Source organism: Rhinoderma darwinii, chromosome 6, assembly GCF_050947455.1.
Source record: "Rhinoderma darwinii isolate aRhiDar2 chromosome 6, aRhiDar2.hap1, whole genome shotgun sequence".
Classification (NCBI taxonomy): Eukaryota; Metazoa; Chordata; class Amphibia; order Anura; family Rhinodermatidae; genus Rhinoderma; species Rhinoderma darwinii.
Genome location: NC_134692.1, coordinates 480,979 through 503,896, shown reverse-complemented (window position 1 = coordinate 503,896; position 22,918 = coordinate 480,979). Strand labels below are relative to the sequence as shown.

At 43.7% G+C, this 22,918-nt stretch overlaps 1 protein-coding gene across 2 annotated transcripts in view; it reads right to left on the bottom strand.

Annotated features, from left to right (window-relative positions):
• MARCO (macrophage receptor with collagenous structure) overlaps positions 1-22,187 on the bottom strand; it is a 60,697-nt gene extending 38,510 nt beyond the window's left edge. The window contains exons 1-4 of one of the 2 annotated variants that reach the window (XM_075831036.1): positions 22,048-22,187; positions 7,082-7,183; positions 3,295-3,561; positions 1,204-1,284 (exon numbers count right to left, since the gene is read on the bottom strand). In XM_075831036.1, coding sequence (XP_075687151.1) covers positions 1,204-1,284; positions 3,295-3,561; positions 7,082-7,183; positions 22,048-22,153 — 556 coding nt within the window. In that variant the 5' untranslated portion in view covers positions 22,154-22,187. The remainder of the gene's footprint in view (positions 1-1,203; positions 1,285-3,294; positions 3,562-7,081; positions 7,184-22,047) is intronic. The other variant, XM_075831035.1, reaches the window with a different exon arrangement.
• Positions 22,188-22,918: the final 731 nt, after the last annotated feature.

Here is a 22,918-nt window from a genome sequence, read left to right as displayed (position 1 = left end):
GAACTGGCAGCAGAACCACCTGAGACTGCCGGGCCCGGGACGGCAGCTGTGGAGAGATGAGACGCATGAGACAGCGATGGACAGAAGTCCCAGTAATGGCTGCGATGGAGCAGCAGGGAGACGGCTGAGCATTCAGTATACAGCTGTGTGATGCCTGAGGGACAGAGGCAGGAGAAGAAGCGGAGGGCAGCGTGTGATGGGGCAGCGTGTGATGGGGCAGCGTGTGATGGGGCAGCGTGTGATGGGGCAGCGTGTGATGGGGCAGCGTGTGATGGAGGGGCAGCGTGTGATGGGGCAGCGTGTGGTGGAGGGCAGCGTGTGATGGGGCAGCGTGTGGTGGAGGGCAGCGTGTGGTGGAGGGGCAGCGTGTGGTGGAGGGGCAGCGTGTGGTGGAGGGGCAGCGTGTGGTGGAGGGGCAGCGTGTGATGGAGGGGCATCGTGTGGTGGAGGGGCCGAGTGTGATGGAGGGGCATCGTGTGGTGGAGGGTAGCGTGTGGTGGAGGGGCGTCTCTTGTCCGGTGGCGTCTCTTGTCCGGTCATGTCTATTCGGGCTTGTCTGAGACTATTTCCCTTGGCAGCTGACCCTCCCTCCTTAGGCCGGGTTCCCACGTAGCGTAAAGTCTGCGGAATTTCCGCAAAGGAATTCCATGTGGAAATTCCGCAGCATTTACAGTAGCAGCAAAGTGAATGAGATTCAGAAAATCTCATCCCCACGCTGCGGAAAAAAACGCAGAGTAAACGTTAATAAATTGACCTGCGGTGCGGAATTAATTTTTTTCTTGATTTTCCGTTGTGGGTTTTCCCCATTGAATTCTATGGGGATTCAAAACCCGCAACAGAAAGGCCAGTGTTGCATCCCATATGACGGCTGCAGCCAATCACAGGCCAATCACAGGCTGCAGCCAATCACAGGCCAATCACAGGCCAATCACAGGCTGCAGCGGTCACATAGGCAGCAGCGCCATCCTGGGAGGCCGGACCGGACAGCGATGGAGGGAGGCGTCACCATAACAACGACCTACGTAAGTATGAGCGGTTTGTAACGCTGCCTTCCGCAGCAAAATTAGTTCTGAAAAAACGCACCACAATGTGGAGCGGTTTTCAGACAGAATGTACCGCGGGTTCCAGGTCGGATACGCTGCCTGGTTTTTACACTTGGCTTTACACGGGCAGCGGCTGCGCGGCCTCTCTAGATCTTCTCACCTCTTTCTCCCGTTCCTCCTTTTGCTCCTGGATTTCCCGGGGCCCCTCGCTCTCCAGGTCTCCCATCACTCCCAGGCCGTCCTGTAATAACACAAAATACGTCCCGTAATATGTACACGCGATATATAGCAATGCTGAAGGGAACCCCCGGAGACAGGGAAATATGTATGTTCCACTGTCATGTGTTACCTGAGCTCCCACAATGCACTGCCCAATAGTAACGGTGAAAACTGAGAATGCAGCTCTGGAAGTGATTGCAGTAAAATCATGATGTAACTACAGTTTTGGATGTGACTGGAGTACAGTAGATATAAATGATGACAAGCTCTGTATAAGTTGGCGATCAATAAGGAAGTGGAAATAAATAAGTAATACATTCATTATATAACAGAAGAATTGGGACTTCAGCTCTAAGTGAAACTGGAACATAAGATACATTTAACAGCATGATTTTGATTACAGCTCTGGATGTAACTGGCTTATGAGACATGGTGTAACAACAGAATAGTAACTGCAGCTCTGGATGTGATTTGAGTATGAAACATGATGTATCACAGGATCAACACAAATATAGTAAATGATTTACAAAGTTTCTAAACATTTTGTGTATCAGGGGCGTTACAAGCATTTGGCATTTAGGGGGGCACCATTACTATGTGGAGGGCACTAAAGCGCACCAATGCTGGGGGGACACTTAATGTAGGGGAACTAAGGGGGCACTTTAGTGTTTGGGGGCATTAGGGAGCCATTATCTTTGTGTTGTGCACTAATAGCGGCAGTGAACTGTGAAGCAACAAGTTATGATCGGGAGAAGTCGTCATAGCGGTCTGGGCAGGATGAAAATAACACGGAAAGTGAACGACTGCAATCAAAGAAGACGTCACCGGTGAGTCACTGGCTATAACTGTACAATAATTTATATATATAACATCTACAGTGTGATTATATCCTGCAGAGCTCCGGTGTAATCCTGCTATATGACTGTATGGGGGCTGTGTGGCGGTATTAGTGGTCTTTGTGGTCATGGTGTGGTGGCATTATTGGTCTTTGTGGTCATGGTGTGGCGGTATTATTGGTCTTTGTGGTCATGGTGTGGCGGTATTAGTGGTCTTTGTGGTCATGGTGTGGCGGTTTTATGTGGTCGTTGTATATTATTATTTGGTCAGTGTGTGACTGTTATCTGGAGTAATATTATTATATATACATTAGTGTTTATGACGGGACATATTATGTGGGTCAGGACTGATGTGTCTACAGGGTATAAGTAATGACAGGACCGTGCACTGATGAGCGGGTGTATCTAAGCCTCTCACCTTCTAAAAGTTGTTTCACTGTCTTCAATAAACTGTTTGGGGGGGGAACATAATTTTTTGGGATTTTGCTTCTGATGTTTTTAAATCCTAGCAACGCCCGTGACAAGGAGCTTGGCGCTGTGACATGGGGCTTGGCGCTGTGACATGGGGCTTGGCGCTGTGACAAGGAGCTTGGCGCTGTGACATGGAGCTTGGCGCTGTGACATGGGGCTTGGCGCTGTGACATGGAGCTTGGCGCTGTGACATGGGGCTTGGCGCTGTGACATGGAGCTTGGCGCTGTGACATGGGGCTTGGCGCTGTGACATGGGGCTTGGCGCTGTGACATGGGGCTTGGCGCTGTGACAAGGAGCTTGGCGCTGTGACATGGAGCTTGGCGCTGTGACATGGGGCTTGGCGCTGTGACATGGAGCTTGGCGCTGTGACATGGGGCTTGGCGCTGTGACATGGAGCTTGGCGCTGTGACATGGAGCTTGGCGCTGTGACATGGAGTTGGCTCTGTGACATGGGGCTTGGCGCTGTGACATGGAGCTTGGCACTGTGACATGGGGCTTGGCGCTGTGACATGGGGCTTGGCGCTGTGACATGGAGCTTGGCGCTGTGACATGGGGCTTGGCGCTGTGACATGGGGCTTGGCGCTGTGACATGGGGCTTGGCGCTGTGACATGGAGCTTGGCGCTGTGACATGGGGCTTGGCGCTGTGACATGGGGCTTAGCGCTGTGACATGGAGCTGTCAGTAGGTTTCCCTCGGGCCGCGTCACCTCTTGGCCCCTCATTACCTGCGGAGAACGTGATGTTGTTGATTCTCATGTTCAGTTCTGTGTTCTTGACATGAATGAGGCGAATCTCCTGCTCTAGACCGATCATCCAGGTCCCGGCTGACAGTGATGTTGTGTTCAGGCTGTGGATCTCCTCCTCCACGTCAGAACCCATGGGGGACCCCTCGGTGCCTCCAAAAAATGCCCCCCGATTCTGGGGCCCCTCAGGACATCTCAGGTTGCAGAAACCTTCTCTGAAGGCAGAAAATTCCTTCTGATGAGCTGATCCTATCATGAAAAGATCAGAAATATCACAATCCGCACAGAAGGCGAGCGGTGAACCCCTGCTACCCCCCACCTGCGAGGCATACACGGGGTTAATCTGAGATGAGGCAGGGTCTGCGCCTTTTATGATCAGGACGTCTTTAGGTTTCTCATTCTGTCCAGATTCTTTCCATCTTTTACTATTTTATTAATCACTGAGGGAGATCTTTATTGGTATTTGCCCGGGGACAGGCGGCAGAAAGTAATCAGGCGGTCCTCCGATATTAACGTGCGCGCCAGGACTTCTATACAACGCTCCAATCATAGAACCACGTTTCCTCCAAATCATCCAAATATTGCGCCGCGGCCACGAGGAGACGAGTTTCTGTATTCTAGAACAATCCGGCACTGCCGAGACCTCCCTCACGTCCCTCATCCCCGGCGTCCCCTACAAACCCCGTCCGGTTATCAGTGATGTCACCTCTGAACATATCGCGACATCCTGACTTGTCAGTGACATGGGACGATGCCGGAGCTGAGGGATCTTCCTCTATTTTTAGGAGTATTTGATGTGTGTACTTCCCCTGTCCTCGTTCTGGCCTCACCCTGGTAATGATTATGTAACGTACGTGTTAGAAAGAGAATAAGTTCCTCTATTGCTGCGGTTCCGGGGACTGATCATCGGCGCCTGGCGCCGTCACTTACTTCACTTTTCTGAACTTTCTAGAACTTCCTCATGGATGAGTTTCTTACTGGAAGTTGCAAATAAGAAACTTTTGATGTTTTTCGACATCGACTTTTGGCTTTGAGTTTCTATTTGCAGATGTCGCCGTCTTTATCTTGACTTTTAGCGCATTAAATACACACTGGCGAGATCTCTTATGTGATATAACGCTGCGGCGAGTTACCGGAGTCACGTTAAAGATGCCACATCCGTATAATCCTATTTCTGTGATGTCGATGATTTATCCGTCCCGCCCTCGGCTGCCTCACATTTCACTTGGTCGGCTCTTCTTTTTTTTTACCGCGACGCTCCCAGATTTATTCCCACGTTTGTTCAGGTGTTTTCTTTTTTTAGATCTATAACAAGATTCTATTTTTTCGGAAAATGCTTCATAATCTTAAATATAAAATCTTTAGAAACCTCCTGCTCCTCGTCCCCGGCCCTGATAGCCCCTCCCTGGTGTTTCTCTTATAAACCGTATACGCCGTTATTCTCCACTCAAAACCCTTCTGGATCTTTTGTCCTCCGTTGACCTTGACTTACTTCTGCTGGCGTTCCTTTATGCATTTTTAGGCTTATTAATAAGCTGCTCTAGGGAGGGAAATATATTGGGGCATGAGCTGAAATCACAACATCCGACATTTTACTTTCACAAATCATCGGTGACATTGGGAGGAGTTGAAGAGGTGAAGTCCCTGTCCATGGGGTGAGATACTCTGCGGGGCTCGGACCCCCCTGATGTCTCCATTATTAATGGGCTTTGTTTTTCATTGTTTTTTACCGTCAATGATAAAGTTATAATTTTATTGTTCATTTCCACCGTCCAAGAGACAAAACGTCTTCATTTATCTGCTGACAACGCCGGACGAGGACTTATGAGCTTTTTTTAAATATAGTATATAATGTACTGAAAAACGTTAAAAAAAATGTTGAGGGTGGAATGGGAAAATAAGGACAGCAATTGCGCCATTGTTCTTTGGGATTTGACTTTCAGGCGTTCACCGTGCAGTAAGAGAGAGACGTCGCCTTCATTCTGCAGCTCAATAACATTTACAACAAAAAGCAAATTTAGAATCTCATAAGAGATCTGTGTATGAAGAGTTGTGGTGTTTCCCATGTGTACGGTGTATGTTGTATGGAGGATATACGTATATATATATATGTGCCCAGTGGCGGATTATCATATGGGCGGTTCGGGCGGCCGCCAGGGGCCCAAGGCTCCCATGGGGCCCATGGCCGCCCGAACCGCACATCATTTTAAAAATCACTTAAGAGACTCCATGCTAGTGCCGCTAATAGCCGCTGCTGAGAGGGGTGGACTGGAACGGAATGGAGCCGCCAGCGCAGTGCTGATGGGGAGGAGGGGGAGGGATAGTAATAGCCGGGGCTGGATAGGACTAGCAGATGTGCGGTGGTAGAACACGCTCCCCTTTGACGCTGCTCGTGCCGCCAGTGAGGAACAGAAGAGAAGGGCGGTGGTCGAGCGGTGAGGAGGAAGGTTAGTCTGCTGATCGCCTCCTGCCCCAAGCAACAATCGGCAGACGCTAAGGGGGGATTAATTATACAGCAAGGGGGGGGGATTTCCATCTAACCCACTGCAGATGACTCTATGAAGGGGGGAAAAAATCCCCCCACAGATACTCATCAGTCAGTCACACGCTCAACCCCCCTGCTGTATAGTAAATACTGAAATACTGAGGGCTCTATGGGGGATGGGGGGATTATTCCCCCTTTCATAGAGTCCTCTGGAGTCACTTAGATGGTTAGACCCCCCATTCAGTATAATCCACCCTTCCCATAGAGCCCGCACTAGTTACTAATATATTGCAAGGGGAAGTCAAATTGACTTCTGGGGGCTCTATAGGGGGGTCTGAGCGGCGGGCACTATGGGGGGGGGGGCTATCCCCCCCACAGAGATGTCAGAATCAGACACTCAGACCTCCCTATAGAGCCCCAGCAGTCAGTGAGACAACCTCACCTCCCCTTGCAATATAATCCCCCCATACAGCCCTCAGTTTTCCCATAAGGGAGATGTATGACATATCCACCTGTTTCTGCTCTCGCTGCCTCCTGGCCACATCCTGATTACATGGTCGGGAGTTTTGGAAACAGCGCAGCTTGCTGAGCTACGCTGTTTCCGCAAGTCCCATAAAACGGAGTGAAAGCTACGGGAGCAGCGTCGCTCGCAGACTCCCACCGATCACTAAAACTAAGCGGCAGAAGCGCTGAGGCCCTCGTGTGAGCGCTGAGCCGCTTGATTTCTGTTCTGTGTACATAGAAGGTCAATCAGCCGTGCACCGCTACTTAGACTTTCCGGAAAAAGCTGAACAGAAGCAAAGTGGCTCAGCTCTCGCAGGAGCGCTTCTGCCTCTTAGTTTTAGCGATCGGTGGGGGTCTCAGCACCCGGACCCCCACCCATCAAAAGTTCTGACATGGCAGAAGTTTGTTGAACATTTACTTACCCTTTAAAAAGAGGTGTTACAATTAGTTTTTATTGATGTGTTAAGGGCTGTGTAAACCTCTCAAAAAGTGTTTTTAAAATAAAGTAGTGTTTGGTGCAAACTTTCTAAATACTTATTAAAAATGATTTTTACTTTTTGAGATACAGCTGCTTTATATCCTGAATACAGAGCAGCTGTATCTAGTGCTAAGACCTGCACTGACGGGTTCAGTGTCAGCGTGTTGGGGGGGTTGAATTGCGTGTGAGGGGGAAGGTGCTGAACAGCCCAGGGCCCGTGGTACACTTCATCCACCACTGCCTGTGCCGGTGCCGCCTGCCAGTCCTCTGGGTTCTTCGCGTTCTGCGTCTGTATCTCTTACCGTTATAAGCCAAGTACACGAATCCACCCGTCAGGAGCGTCACATATAGAAACAGGAAAATCAGCAGAAATTTATCTTTATGGTTTTTTTGTGGCTTCAGATCTACAAAGAAGAGAATGTGATTGTTACAGCTACGGTGACTACACGGGAGAAATATATTATATACAGTTAGGATGACATTATATACAAGCAATGTAGATATTATAAAGGCAGAAATATATTATATACAATGAGGTAGAAGTTATTTGCAGTAAAGAAGGTGTTATATACAGTAAAGATATCATATACAGTAAGGAAGATGTTATATACAGCGAGATACTAAAAAGGAGGAAGATGTTATATACAGTAAAGATATTATATACAGTGAGGAGGATATTATATACAATGTGGAAGATATTATATACAGTAAAGAAGGTGTTATATACAGTAAAGAAGGTGTTATATACAGTGAGGGAGATATCATATACAGTGAGGGAGATATTATATACAGTGAGGGAGATATTATATACAGTGTGGAAGATATTATATACAGTGAGGAGGATATTATATACAGTGAGGAGGATATCATATACAGTGAGGGAGATATTATATACAGTGAGGAGGATATTATATACAGTGAGGGAGATATCATATACAGTGAGGGAGATATTATATACAGTGAGGAGGATATTATATACAGTGAGGGAGATATTATATACAGTGAGGAGGATATTATATACAGTGAGGAGGATATCATATACAGTGAGGGAGATATTATATACAGTGAGGAGGATATTATATACAGTGAGGGAGATATCATATACAGTGAGGGAGATATTATATACAGTGAGGAGGATATTATATACAGTGAGGGAGATATCATATACAGTGAGGGAGATATTATATACAGTGAGGAGAATATTATATACAGTGAGGGAGATATTATATACAATGTGGAAGATATTATATACAGTGAGGGAGATATTATATACAGTAAGGAGGATATTATATACAGTGAGGGAGATATCATATACAGTGAGGGAGATATTATATACAGTGAGGAGGATATTATATACAGTGAGGGAGATATTATATATAGTGAGGGAGATATTATATACAGTGAGGGAGATATTATATACAGTGAGGGAGATATTATATACAGTGTGGAAGATATTATATACAGTAAAGAAGGTGTTATATACAGTGAGGGAGATATCATATACAGTGAGGGAGATATTATATACAGTGAGGAGGATATTATATACAGTGAGGGAGATATCATATACAGTGAGGGAGATATTATATACAGTGAGGAGGATATTATATACAGTGAGGGAGATATCATATACAGTGTGGGAGATATTATATACAGTGTGGAAGATATTATATACAGTGAGGGAGATATTATATACAGTGAGGGAGATATTATATACAGTGAGGGAGATATTATATACAGTGAGGGAGATATTATATACAGTGTGGAAGATATTATATACAGTGAGGGAGATATCATATACAGTGTGGAAGATATTATATACAGTGAGGGAGATATTATATACAGTGTGGAAGATATTATATACAGTGAGGGAGATATTATCTATAGTGAGGGAGATATTATATACAGTGAGGGAGATATTATATACAGTGAGGGAGATATTATATACAGTGTGGAAGATATTATATACAGTGTGGAAGATATTATATACAGTGAGGGAGATATCATATACAGTGTGGAAGATTTTATATACAGTGAGGGAGATATCATATACAGTGAGGAGGATGTTATATACAGTGAGGGAGATGTTATATACAGTGAGGAAGATGTTATATACAGTAAAGAAGATGTTATATACAGTGAGGAGGATATTATATACAGTGAGGGAGATATTATATACAGTGAGGGAGATATTATATACAGTGAGGAAGATATTATATACAGTGAGGGAGATGTTATATACAGTGTGGAAGATATTATATACAGTGAGGAAGATATTATATACAGTGTGGAGGATATTATATACAGTGAGGAAGATATTATATACAGTGTGGAAGATATTATATACAGTGTGGAAGATATTATATACAGTGAGGGAGATATTATATACAGTGTGGAAGATATTATATACAGTGAGGGAGATATTATATATAGTGAGGGAGATATTATATACAGTGAGGGAGATATTATATACAGTGAGGGAGATATTATATACAGTGTGGAAGATATTATATACAGTGAGGGAGATATCATATACAGTGTTGAAGATATTATATACAGTGAGGGAGATATCATATACAGTGAGGAGGATATTATATACAGTGAGGGAGATGTTATATACAGTGAGGAAGATGTTATATACAGTAAAGAAGATGTTATATACAGTGAGGAGGATATTATATACAGTGAGGGAGATATCATATACAGTGTGGAAGATATTATATACAGTGAGGAAGATATTATATACAGTGAGGGAGATGTTATATACAGTGTGGAAGATATTATATACAGTGAGGAAGATATCATATACAGTGTGGAGGATATTATATACAGTGAGGAAGATATTATATACAGTGTGGAAGATATTATATACAGTGAGGAAGATATTATATACAGTGTGGAGGATATTATATACAGTGAGGAAGATATTATATACAGTGTGGAAGATATCATATACAGTGTGGAAGATATTATATACAATGAGGAGGATATTATATACAGTGAGGGAGATATCATATACAGTGTGGAAGATATTATATACAGTGAAGAAGATATTATATACAGTGAGGAAGATATTATATACAGTGTGGAAGATATTATATACAGTGTGGAAGATATTATATACAATGTGGAAGATATTATATACAGTGTGGAAGATATTATATACAGTGAGGGAGATATCATATACAGTGTGGAAGATATTATATACAGTGAGGAAGATATTATATACAGTGAGGAGGATATTATATACAGTGAGGAGGATATTATATACAGTGAGGGAGATATCATATACAGTGTGGAAGATATTATATACAGTGAGGAAGATATTATATACAGTGTAGAAGATATTATATACAGTGAGGAGGATATTATATACAGTGAGGGAGATATTATATACAGTGAGGAGGATATTATATACAGTGAGGGAGATATCATATACAGTGTGGAAGATATTATATACAGTGAGGAAGATATTATATACAGTGAGGAAGATATTATATACAGTGAGGAAGATATTATATACAGTGTGGAAGATATTATATACAGTGAGGAAGATATTATATACAGTGTAGAAGATATTATATACAGTGAGGAGGATATTATATACAGTGAGGGAGATATTATATACAGTGAGGAGGATATTATATACAGTGAGGGAGATATCATATACAGTGTGGAAGATATTATATACAGTGAGGAAGATATTATATACAGTGAGGAAGATATTATATACAGTGAGGAAGATATTATATACAGTGTGGAAGATATTATATACAATGTGGAAGATATTATATACAGTGTGGAAGATATTATATACAGTGAGGGAGATATCATATACAGTGTGGAAGATATTATATACAGTGAGGAAGATATTATATACAGTGAGGAGGATATTATATACAGTGAGGGAGATATTATATACAGTGAGGAGGATATTATATACAGTGAGGGAGATATCATATACAGTGTGGAAGATATTATATACAGTAAAGAAGGTGTTATATACAGTGAGGAAGATATTATATACAGTGTGGAAGATATTATATACAGTGAGGAAGATATTATATACAGTGTGGAAGATATTATATACAGTGAGGAGGATATTATATACAGTGTGGAAGATATTATATACAGTGAGGAAGATATTATATACAGTGAGGGAGATATTATATACAGTGAGGGAGATATTATATACAGTGAGGGAGATATTATATACAGTGAGGGAGATATCATATACAGTGTGGAAGATATTATATACAGTGAGGGAGATATTATATACAATATGGAAGATATTATATACAGTGAGGGAGATATCATATACAGTGTGGAAGATATTATATACAGTGAGGGAGATATTATATACAGTGAGGAGGATATTATATACAGTGAGGGAGATATTATATACAGTGAGGGAGATATTATATACAGTGTGGAAGATATTATATACAGTGAAGAAGATATTATATACAGTGAGGAGGATATTATATACAGTGAGGGAGATATTATATACAGTGAGGAGGATATTATATACAGTGAGGGAGATATCATATACAGTGTGGAAGATATTATATACAGTGAGGAAGATATTATATACAGTGAGGAAGATATTATATACAGTGAGGAAGATATTATATACAGTGTGGAAGATATATACAATGTGGAAGATATTATATACAGTGTGGAAGATATTATATACAGTGAGGGAGATATCATATACAGTGTGGAAGATATTATATACAGTGAGGAAGATATTATATACAGTGAGGAGGATATTATATACAGTGAGGGAGATATTATATACAGTGAGGAGGATATTATATACAGTGAGGGAGATATTATATACAGTGAGGAGGATATTATATACAGTGAGGGAGATATTATATACAGTGAGGGAGATATTATATACAGTGTGGAAGATATTATATACAGTGAGGAAGATATTATATACAGTGAGGAGGATATTATATACAGTGAGGGAGATATTATATACAGTGAGGAGGATATTATATACAGTGAGGGAGATATCATATACAGTGTGGAAGATATTATATACAGTGAGGAAGATATTATATACAGTGAGGAAGATATTATATACAGTGTGGAAGATATTATATACAGTGTAGAAGATATATACAATGTGGAAGATATTATATACAGTGTGGAAGATATTATATACAGTGAGGGAGATATCATATACAGTGTGGAAGATATTATATACAGTGAGGAAGATATTATATACAGTGAGGAGGATATTATATACAGTGAGGGAGATATTATATACAGTGAGGAGGATATTATATACAGTGAGGGAGATATCATATACAGTGTGGAAGATATTATATACAGTGAGGAAGATATTTTATACAGTGTGGAAGATATTATATACAGTGTGGAAGATATTATATACAGTGTGGAAGATATTATATACAGTGAGGGAGATATTATATACAATGTGGAAGATATTATATACAGTGAGGGAGATATCATATACAGTGAGGAAGATATTATATACAGTGTGGAAGATATTATATACAGTGAGGAAGATATTATATACAATGTGGAAGATATATACAGTGTGGAAGATATTATATACAGTGAGGGAGATATATACAGTGTGGAAGATATTATATACAGTGAGGGAGATATCATATACAGTGAGGGAGATATTATATACAGTGAGGAGGATATTATATACAGTGTGGAAGATATTATATACAGTGAGGAGGATATTATATATAGTGAGGGAGATATTATATATAGTGAGGGAGATATATACAGTGAGGGAGATATTATATACAGTGAGGGAGATATCATATACAGTGTGTAAGATATTATATACAGTGAGGGAGATATTATATACAGTGAGGAGGATATTATATACAGTGTGGAAGATATTATATACAGTGAGGAGGATATTATATACAGTGAGGAATATATTATATACAGTGAGGAGGATATTATATACAGTGAGGAAGATATTATATACAGTGAGGGAGATATTATATACAGTGAGGGAGATATTATATACAGTGAGGAGGATATTATATACAGTGTGGAAGATATTATATACAGTGAGGGAGATATTATATACAGTGAGGGAGATATTATATACAGTGAGGAGGATATTATATACAGTGTGGAAGATATTATATACAGTGAGGAATATATTATATACAGTGAGGGAGATATTATATACAGTGAGGAGGATATTATATACAGTGAGGAAGATATTATATACAGTGAGGAGGATATTATATACAGTGAGGAGGATATTATATACAGTGAGGGAGATATTATATACAGTGAGGGAGATATTATATACAGTGAGGAGGATATTATATACAGTGAGGAGGATATTATATACAGTGAGGGAGATATTATATACAGTGAGGGAGATATATACAGTGTGGAGGATATTATATACAGTGAGGAATATATTATATACAGTGAGGGAGATATTATATACAGTGAGGAGGATATTATATACAGTGAGGGAGATATTATATACAGTGAGGAGGATATTATATACAGTGAGGAGGATATTATATACAGTGAGGGAGATATTATATACAGTGAGGGAGATATCATATACAGTGAGGGAGATATTATATACAGTGAGGAGGATATTATATACAGTGAGGAGGATATTATATACAGTGAGGGAGATATTATATACAGTGAGGGAGATATATACAGTGTGGAGGATATTATATACAGTGAGGAATCATCAGTATAGAGAGCACATCATTTAACAGTCAAAATGGAATAATAACTCTGCTGATCCATAAGTGAAAGTAGCAGCGTCATCACTACAGTATTAGTATTATTCATTATTATTAGTTTTATTATTAGTTTTGTATAATATTATAAATATAATTAGGACTATCCATATTATTATGAGTGTCAGTTTTATTATCAGTATTATTACTATTTGGTGTTCTCCTCACCCATCATGCATCAGGGGCACTAATACAGTTACAATGTGAAACGTTCTTTGTAGGAAAGTTTTGCTTTTAGTCAATGATTTTGTATTTTTGTGCTGTAAGCAGTGATTTGTGTCTGATATGGAACATACAGCGTTACTCGTCAGGTAAACATTCATTGTGTGGTCATTGGTCTCCACTTGGCTCCCGGCCTGTGCTCATCCTCTTACTGAATAAGCACTTTCATAATGAATGGCCTTCCCTGGAATATTAGTCTTCATGCGCTGCCCGCATCCTCCACCACTGAAATATTCTTCATCCCGACATAATCCAATCTGATCCCTACTGAAGCCTTTAGCAGTCAACCTGTCATTGATATGCTGATAATTGCCATTACACACTTCAGCACATCCTGGGATTATACAAGCATCAATAGATTACACTATGACAACTGACATTCACTTACATCACTAACCCTAATCTGGTGATCTGTATGAGGGACTGTATGTCCTGAGCTCTCCAGGACTGGCGTGGACTGCACGCAGTCTCTATAACATACAAGTCACTGGATCTCCTCCGTCACTTTGCTTATAGATCTTTACTTCTTATGTCTCTTGTTCTTCTTGTTTCTGGAGCCTCACGCTTCCTGCCCCCTACAATTTCAACTACTTCTGAAGGGGAAAGGGCACAGAAGATGGTCCAAAGTCTGAAGAAACATGTCGTAAAAATGAGAGGACATGAAAGGGTACGGGGTGCTTACGGAGACACAGCAAGAGTGGTCAGGGCTCTCAGGAAGAGGTTAATAGGTTTCCTAAGTGCAGAGTGAAGTGACACAAACACATAGTGAAAAGTACCAAAAAGTGTTTATAATTTATAACCCAGTATATTCTGCCATCCTAATCCCCTGGCTGTTACCACCAGCGGGCTGTGAACCCACTGGGCTACTCCACCGGTATGAATTTGAGGCCACCTCTAAGGGCGTTAACTAAGTAGCCTCCCTTGTCTGCACCCTCTACCCCCCCCCCTACTGGGACCTGGACTTCGCTGTAGGGAGACTACCAGGTCGCTGCCTCTTGAGGTGATCCCCATGTGAGTAGCGGCTGGCCCAGCGGACCAGGATACAATGGTGTAGTACAATGAGGGTGCAAGCACTGGCAGATGGATGTGGATCAGACGACACAGTTCATAATAGGTAGGAAGCTTCAGGCTTGTCACAGCCAGTTGGGTGCCGACTGAAGGCGAACAGTAGGATTTGAACTGGTAGTATGCAGCAGGAGGCAGACTGGTAGAGGATAGCTGGATACAGGCTGGTAGAGGATAGCTGGATACAGACTGGTAGCGGACAGCTGGATACAGGCTGGTAGCGGATAGCTGGATACAGGTTGGTAGCGGATAGCTGGATACAGGCTGGTAGAGGATAGCTGGATACAGGAGGGTAGTGGATAGCTGGATACAGGGGGATAGCTGAATACAGGCTGGTACAGGATAGCTGGATACAGGAGGGTAGCAGATAGCTGGATACAGGAGGATAGCTGGATACAGGCTGTTAGTGGATAGCTAGATAAAGGCTGCTAGAGGATAGCTGGATACAGGCTGCTAGAGGATAGCTGGATACAGGCTGCTAGAGGATAGCTGGATACAGGCTGCTACGGGATAGCTGGATACAGGCTGCTACGGGATAGCTGGATACAGGCTGCTAGAGGATAGCTGGATACAGGCTGGTAGCGGATAGCTGGATACAGGCTGGTAGTGGATAGCTGGATACAGGCTGGTAGAGGATAGCTGGATACAGGCTGATAGCAGACAGCTGGATACAGGCTGGTAGCGGATAGCTGGATACAGGTTGGTAGCGGATAGCTGGATACAGGCTGGTAGAGGATAGCTGGATACAGGAGGGTAATGGATAGCTGGATACAGGAGGATATCTGAATACAGGCTGGTAGAGGATAGCTGGATACAGGAGGGTAGCAGATAGCTGGATACAGGAGGATAGCTGGATACAGGCTGTTAGTGGATAGCTAGATAAAGGCTGCTAGAGGATAGCTGGATACAGGCTGCTAGAGGATAGCTGGATACAGGCTGCTAGAGGATAGCTGGATACAGGCTGCTACGGGATAGCTGGATACAGGCTGGTAGCGGATAGCTGGATACAGGCTGGTAGAGGATAGCTGGATACAGGCTGGTAGCGGATAGCTGAATACAGGCTGGTAGAGGATAGCTGGATACAGGCTGGTAGAGGATAGCTGGATACAGGCTGGTAGCGGATAGCTGGATACTGGCTGGTAGAGGATAGCTGGATACAGGCTGGTAGCGGATAGCTGGATACAGGCTGGTATAGGATAGGTAGATACAGGCCGGTAGAGGATAGCTGGATACAGGCTGCTAGAGGATAGCTGGATACAGGCTGCTAAGGGATAGCTGGATACAGGCTGCTAGAGGATAGCTGGATACAGGCTGCTAGAGGATAGCTGGATACAGGCTGCTAAGGGATAGCTGGATACAGGCTGCTAGAGAATAGCTGGATACAGACTGGTAGTGGATAGCTGGATACAGGCTGGTAGAGGATAGCTGGATACAGGCTGCTAGAGGATAGCTGGATACAGGCTGGTAGAGGATAGCTGGATACAGACTGGTGAGGATAGCTGGATACAGGCTGGTAGCGGATAGCTGGATACAGGCTGGTAGTGGATAGCTGGATTCAGGCTGGTAGCGGATAGCTGGATACAGGCTGGTAGAGGATAGCTGGATACAGGCTGGCAGCAGATAGCTGGATACAGGTTGGTAGCGGATAGTTGGATACTGGCTAGTAGAGGATAGCTGGATACAGGCTGGTAGCGGATAGCTGGATACAGGCTGGTAGAGGATAGCTGGATACAGGCTAGTAGATGATAGCTGGATACTAGCTGGTAGAGGATAGCTGGAAACAGGCTGGTAGAGGATAGCTGGATACAGGCTGGTAGAGGATAGCTGGATACAGGCTGGTAGAGGATAGCTGGATACTGGCTGGTAGAGGATAGCTGGATACTGGCTGGTAGTGGATAGCTGGATACAGGCTGATAGAGGATAGCTGAATACAGGCTGGTAGAGGATAGCTGGATACAGGAGGGTAGCAGATAGCTGGATACAGGAGGATAGCTGGATACAGGCTGTTAGTGGATAGCTAGATACAGGCTGCTAGAGGATAGCTGGATACAGGCTGCTAGAGGATAGCTGGATACAGGCTGCTAGAGGATAGCTGGATATAGGCTGCTACGGGATAGTGGGATACAGGCTGCTAGAGGATAGCTGGATACAGGCTGGTAGCGGATAGCTGGATACAGGCTGGTAGAGGATAGCTGGATACAGGCTAGTAGCGGATAGCTGGTTACAGGCTGGTAGAGGATAGCTGGATACAGGCTGGTAGAGGATAGCTGGATACAGGTTGGTAGCGGATAGCTGGATACAGGCTGGTAGAGGATAGCTGGATACAGGCTGGTAGAGGATAACTGGATACAGGCTGGTAGAGGATAGCTGGATACAGGCTGGTAGAGGATAGCTGGATACAGGCTGGTAGAGGATAGCTGGATACAGGCTGGTAGAGGATAGCTGGATACAGGCTGTTAGAGGATAGCTGGATACAGGCTGGTAGCGGATAGCTGGATACAGGCTGGTAGCGGATAGCTGGATTCAGGCTGGTAGAGGATAGCTGGATACAGGCTGCTAGAGGATAGCTGGATACAGGCTGCTAGAGGATAGCTGGATACAGGCTGCTAGAGGATAGCTGGATACAGGCTGCTAAGGGATAGCTGGATACAGGCTGCTAGAGGATAGCTGGATACAGACTGGAAATGGATAGCTGGATACAGGCTGGTAGAGGATAGCTGGATACAGGCTGGTAGAGGATAGCTGGATACAGGCTGGTAGAGGATAGCTGGATACAGGCTGGTAGAGGATAGCTGGATAGAGGCTAGTAGCGGATAGCTGGATACAGGCTGGTAGAGGATAGCTGGATACAGGCTGGTAGAGGATAGCTGGATACAGGTTGGTAGCGGATAGCTGGATACAGTCTGGTAGAGGATAGCTGGATACAGGCTGGTAGAGGATAACTGGATACAGGCTGGTAGAGGATAGCTGGATACAGGCTGGTAGAGGATAGCTGGATACAGGCTGGTAGAGGATAGCTGGATACAGGCTGGTAGAGGATAGCTGGATACAGGCTGTTAGAGGATAGCTGGATACAGGCTGGTAGCGGATAGCTGGATACAGGCTGGTAGCGGATAGCTGGATTCAGGCTGGTAGAGGATAGCTGGATACAGGCTGCTAGAGGATAGCTGGATACAGGCTGCTAGAGGATAGCTGGATACAGGCTGCTAGAGGATAGCTGGATACAGGCTGCTAAGGGATAGCTGGATACAGGCTGCTAGAGGATAGCTGGATACAGACTGGAAATGGATAGCTGGATACAGGCTGGTAGAGGATAGCTGGATACAGGCTGGTAGCGGATAGCTGGATACAGGCTGGTAGAGGATAGCTGGATACAGGCTAGTAGCGGATAGCTGGATACAGGCTGGTAGAGGATAGCTGGATACAGGCTGGTAGAGGATAGCTGGATACAGGTTGGTAGCAGATAGCTGGATACAGGCTGGTAGAGGATAGCTGGATACAGGCTGGTAGAGGATAACTGGATACAGGCTGGTAGAGGATAGCTGGATACAGGCTGGTAGAGGATAGCTGGATACAGGCTGGTAGAGGATAGCTGGATACAGGCTGGTAGAGGATAGCTGGATACAGGCTGTTAGAGGATAGCTGGATACAGGCTGGTAGCGGATAGCTGGATACAGGCTGGTAGCGGATAGCTGGATTCAGGCTGGTAGAGGATAGCTGGATACAGGCTGCTAGAGGATAGCTGGATACAGGCTGCTAGAGGATAGCTGGATACAGACTGGAAATGGATAGCTGGATACAGGCTGGTAGAGGATAGCTGGATACAGGCTGGTAGAGGATAGCTGGATACAGGCTGGTAGAGGATAGCTGGATACAGACTGGTGAGGATAGCTGGATACAGGCTGGTAGCGGATAGCTGGATACAGGCTGGTAGTGGATAGCTGGATTCAGGCTGGTAGCGGATAGCTGGATACAGGCTGGTAGAGGATAGCTGGATACAGGCTGGCAGCGGATAGCTGGATACAGGCTGGTAGCGGATAGTTGGATACTGGCTAGTAGAGGATAGCTGGATACAGGCTGGTAGCGGATAGCTGGATACAGGCTGGTAGAGGATAGCTGGATACAGGCTAGTAGATGATAGCTGGATACTAGCTGGTAGAGGATAGCTGGAAACAGGCTGGTAGAGGAAAGCTGGATACAGGCTCGTAGCGGATAGCTGGATACAGGCTGGTAGAGGATAACTGGATACAGGCTGGTAGATGATAGCTGGATACAGGCTAGTAGAGGATAGCTGGATACAGACTGGTAGCGGATAGCTGGATACAGGCTGGTAGAGGATAGCTGGATACAGACTGGTGAGGATAGCTGGATACAGGCTGGTAGAGGATAGCTGGATACAGGCTGGCAGCGGATAGCTGGATACAGGCTGGTGGAGGATAGCTGGATACAGGCTGGTAGAGGATAGCTGGATACAGGCTGGTAGCGGATAGCTGGATACAGGCTGGTAGCGGATAGCTGGATACAGGCTGGTAGAGGATAGCTGGATACAGGCTGGTAGCGGATAGCTGGATACAGGCTGGTAGAGGATTGCTGGATACAGGCTGGTAGAGGATAGCTGGATACAGGCTGGTAGAGGATAGCTGGATACAGGCTGGTAGAGGACAGCTGGATACAGGCTGGAAGAGGATAGCTGGATACAGGCTGGTAGAGGATAGCTGGATACAGGCTGGTAGAGGATAGCTGGATACAAGCTGGTAGCGGATAGCTGGATACTGGCTGGTAGCGGATAGCTGGATACAGACTGGTAGCGGATAGCAACAGCGGACTGGGATCCGATGCAAACAGGAACCTTTGTAAGACACAACTAGGTTGCTCCAATGTTGCTCAATTACCAGGTGGATTGTGGAAAAGCCATAAATAGTCATGGAACAATCATGGATTGGTAGATGAGTTTTTGAAACGAGTGTGTTGACCCTTAAAGAGGCAGCCAGAGCACGCGCGCACCCAGACTGTAGCGACATGCTACGCACACTTATCCGACCTCCTATGATATGCTGGCCATCTTTTGAAAACAATTTTAACTCTTTGTTTGTTGTATGTCCTTATTTAGATACACCAATAAAAGTTATATTTTAACTGATACAATTCTAATAGTGGTTGGGAAATTGGGACCTCTGTGCTTAGGCACATCAGCTGTTGTTTATAATATATCCCTGCCAACCACTAGGGGTCTCCCTTCATCTCTCACCCAGACTGGGACACATGCAGTCGCGGGCAAGGGAACACATCAGGCACCTGCCGTCTAGATGGGAAGCAGGACAAGGCCGCATTGGTAGTGCAGTTAGTGACCATTCAAGGCCTTGTATCTGTGGCCCATATGATGTTTAAAGAGGCTGTCATCAGATTATAAGTGTCCTATCTCGTACATAATGTGATCAGCGCTATAATGTAGATAACAGTGGTCCTAGTAATAAAGAGGCTGTCACCAGATTATAAGTGTCCTGTCTCCTACATAATGTGATCAGTGCTGTAATGTAGATAACAGTGGTCCTAGTAATAAAGAGGCTGTCACCACATTATAAGTGTCCTGTCTCCTACATAATGTGATCAGCGCTGTAATGTAGATAACAGTGGTCCTAGTAATAAAGAGGCTGTCACCAGATTATAAGTGGCATGTCTCCTATATAATGTGATCAGCGCTGTAATGTAGATAAGTGGTCCTAGTAATATAGAGGCTGTCACCACATTATAAGTGTCCTGTCTCCTACATAATGTGATCAGTGCTGTAATGTAGAGAACAGTGGTCCTAGTAATAAAGAGGCTGTCACCAGATTATAAGTGTCCTGTCTCCTACATAATGTGATCAGTGATGTAATGTAGATAACAGTGGTCCTAGTAATAAAGAGGCTGTCACCAGATTATAGATGTCCTGTCTCCTACATAATGTGATCAGTGCTGTAATGTAGATAACAGTGGTCCTAGTAATAAAGAGGCTGTCCCCACATTATAAGTGCTCTGTCTCCTACATAATGTGATTGGCGCTGTAATGTAGATAACAGTGGTCCTAGTAATAAAGAGGATTATAATCTGGTGACAGCCTCTTTTCAAAAACGCACCAATATAGGACATGCTGTGAGTTTCACGCAACATATACTCGCAGCATGAAAACTCACGCATGTCTGAATAGCCCCATTGAAATGAATGGGTCCGTGTGCTGTCAGTTATTTCAACGCACAGCACACGGACGAGTATTACGCTCACCTGATTAAGCCATACTGTTAAGAAGTGTAAGGAAATCACTGTCCATATATACAATTAGAAGTCAGTAAATGAATGAATGAATAAAGTGGTTTTGGGGGTTATGAAGGATGTGAAGGATATGAGAGTTTTCACATATATAACACAGTCTTGAAACTGGCCAGTGCCACATAACTTATTTTGGCCAACATTAACAAAATTGATGATAATAATTATAGAAGAGGAAAAAAGATGGAAAAGAAGGACACAAAATGCAATGTAAGAAAAAGGAGAAGGAACAATACTAAATACAAGAGAAGAAAATAACAAGGAAAGATACTGAATACAAGAGAAGAAAATAACCAGGAAAGATACTGAATACAAGAGAAGAAGAGAATGAAGAAGAAGAAGAAGAAGGAAAGACATTAAGTACAATATAAGAAAAAGAAGAAATACTAAACACATGATTATTATTATTATTATTAGAAGGAGAGATAATGAGGCAGATGTATTAATATTGTCTAAGATGAAGGCTGCATCAATGTAGACGAGACAGACAGATTTAGCCCATCTTGATAGACATATTAGATTTGGAACATCTTGATAGACATATTAGACACTTTCACTCACGCCACTTCTTAGTTGGCTGACAGACCAGTATTTGTGGCACACGTCATGAATAAATTTAGTGCATTTTAGGACTCCACTTAGCCATGCTTTTCTTACTACAATATAATAATATAATATCATAAGAAGCAGAAGAAATGATCCCATAATTGCTGATGTGCAACAGGTTCTGCCATTTGCACGGATCATTGCTGACATTGGCTGAACCGACCAGTGTTGTGGTGACAGCAGACCCCAGTACAACCCTGTCCAGCCCCCCCACCCCAGGTGCTCACAACCTTCTGCATTACAATAACCTGGATTATCCCACACTCAGCACTGGGGGAAATAACATTTGTTACCATATAGTTCAAATGCAGCCATGTCAGAAATCACCATCTTCTCAGCCGCAATCTGGGACCTGCACTTATTATCTTCCTCAATCACAAGACAGCCGGGGTTTTCCATCAGGAACCAGAAACCACTAAGACTTTGGAGACTATCAGATGCCGTTAAAGTTGTTTCTGCTCCACCCAGAAGTTTCCTCATGAAGAGTCAGCACTCTCAAAAACAGAAGTTTGGGAACTTCTATGAGTCAGGGATATTCAACCTAAGACATTTCTAGTCCTCCTACAGTCTCAAGACAGAACGTCTCCGCTTACTGTATACTGTGACCCTCCTAGAGAATAGTGCAGGACATTTATTATCATTACCACCATAAACAATCGACTGATGACCGCCCTAACCCTATTACCACCCTGGGCCATCACTAGGGATCACATTAACCTATTACCACCCTGGGCCATCACTAGGGATCACAATAAACCTATTACCACCCTGGACCATCACTAGGGATCACAATAAACCTATTACCACCCTGGACCATCACTATGGATCACACTAACCCTATTACCACCCTGGACCATCACTAGGGATCACACTAACCCTATTACCACCCTGGACCATCACTAGGGATCACACTAACCCTATTACCACCCTGGACCATCACTATGGATCACACTTAACCTATTACCACCCTGGACCATCACTATGGATCACACTAACCCTATTACCACCCTGGACCATCACCAGGGATCACACTAACCCTATTACCACCCTGGACCATCACTAGGGATCACATTAACCCTATTACCACCCTGGACAACCACTATGGATCACGCTAAACCTATTACCACCCTGGACAACCACTATGGATCACACTTAACCTTCTAC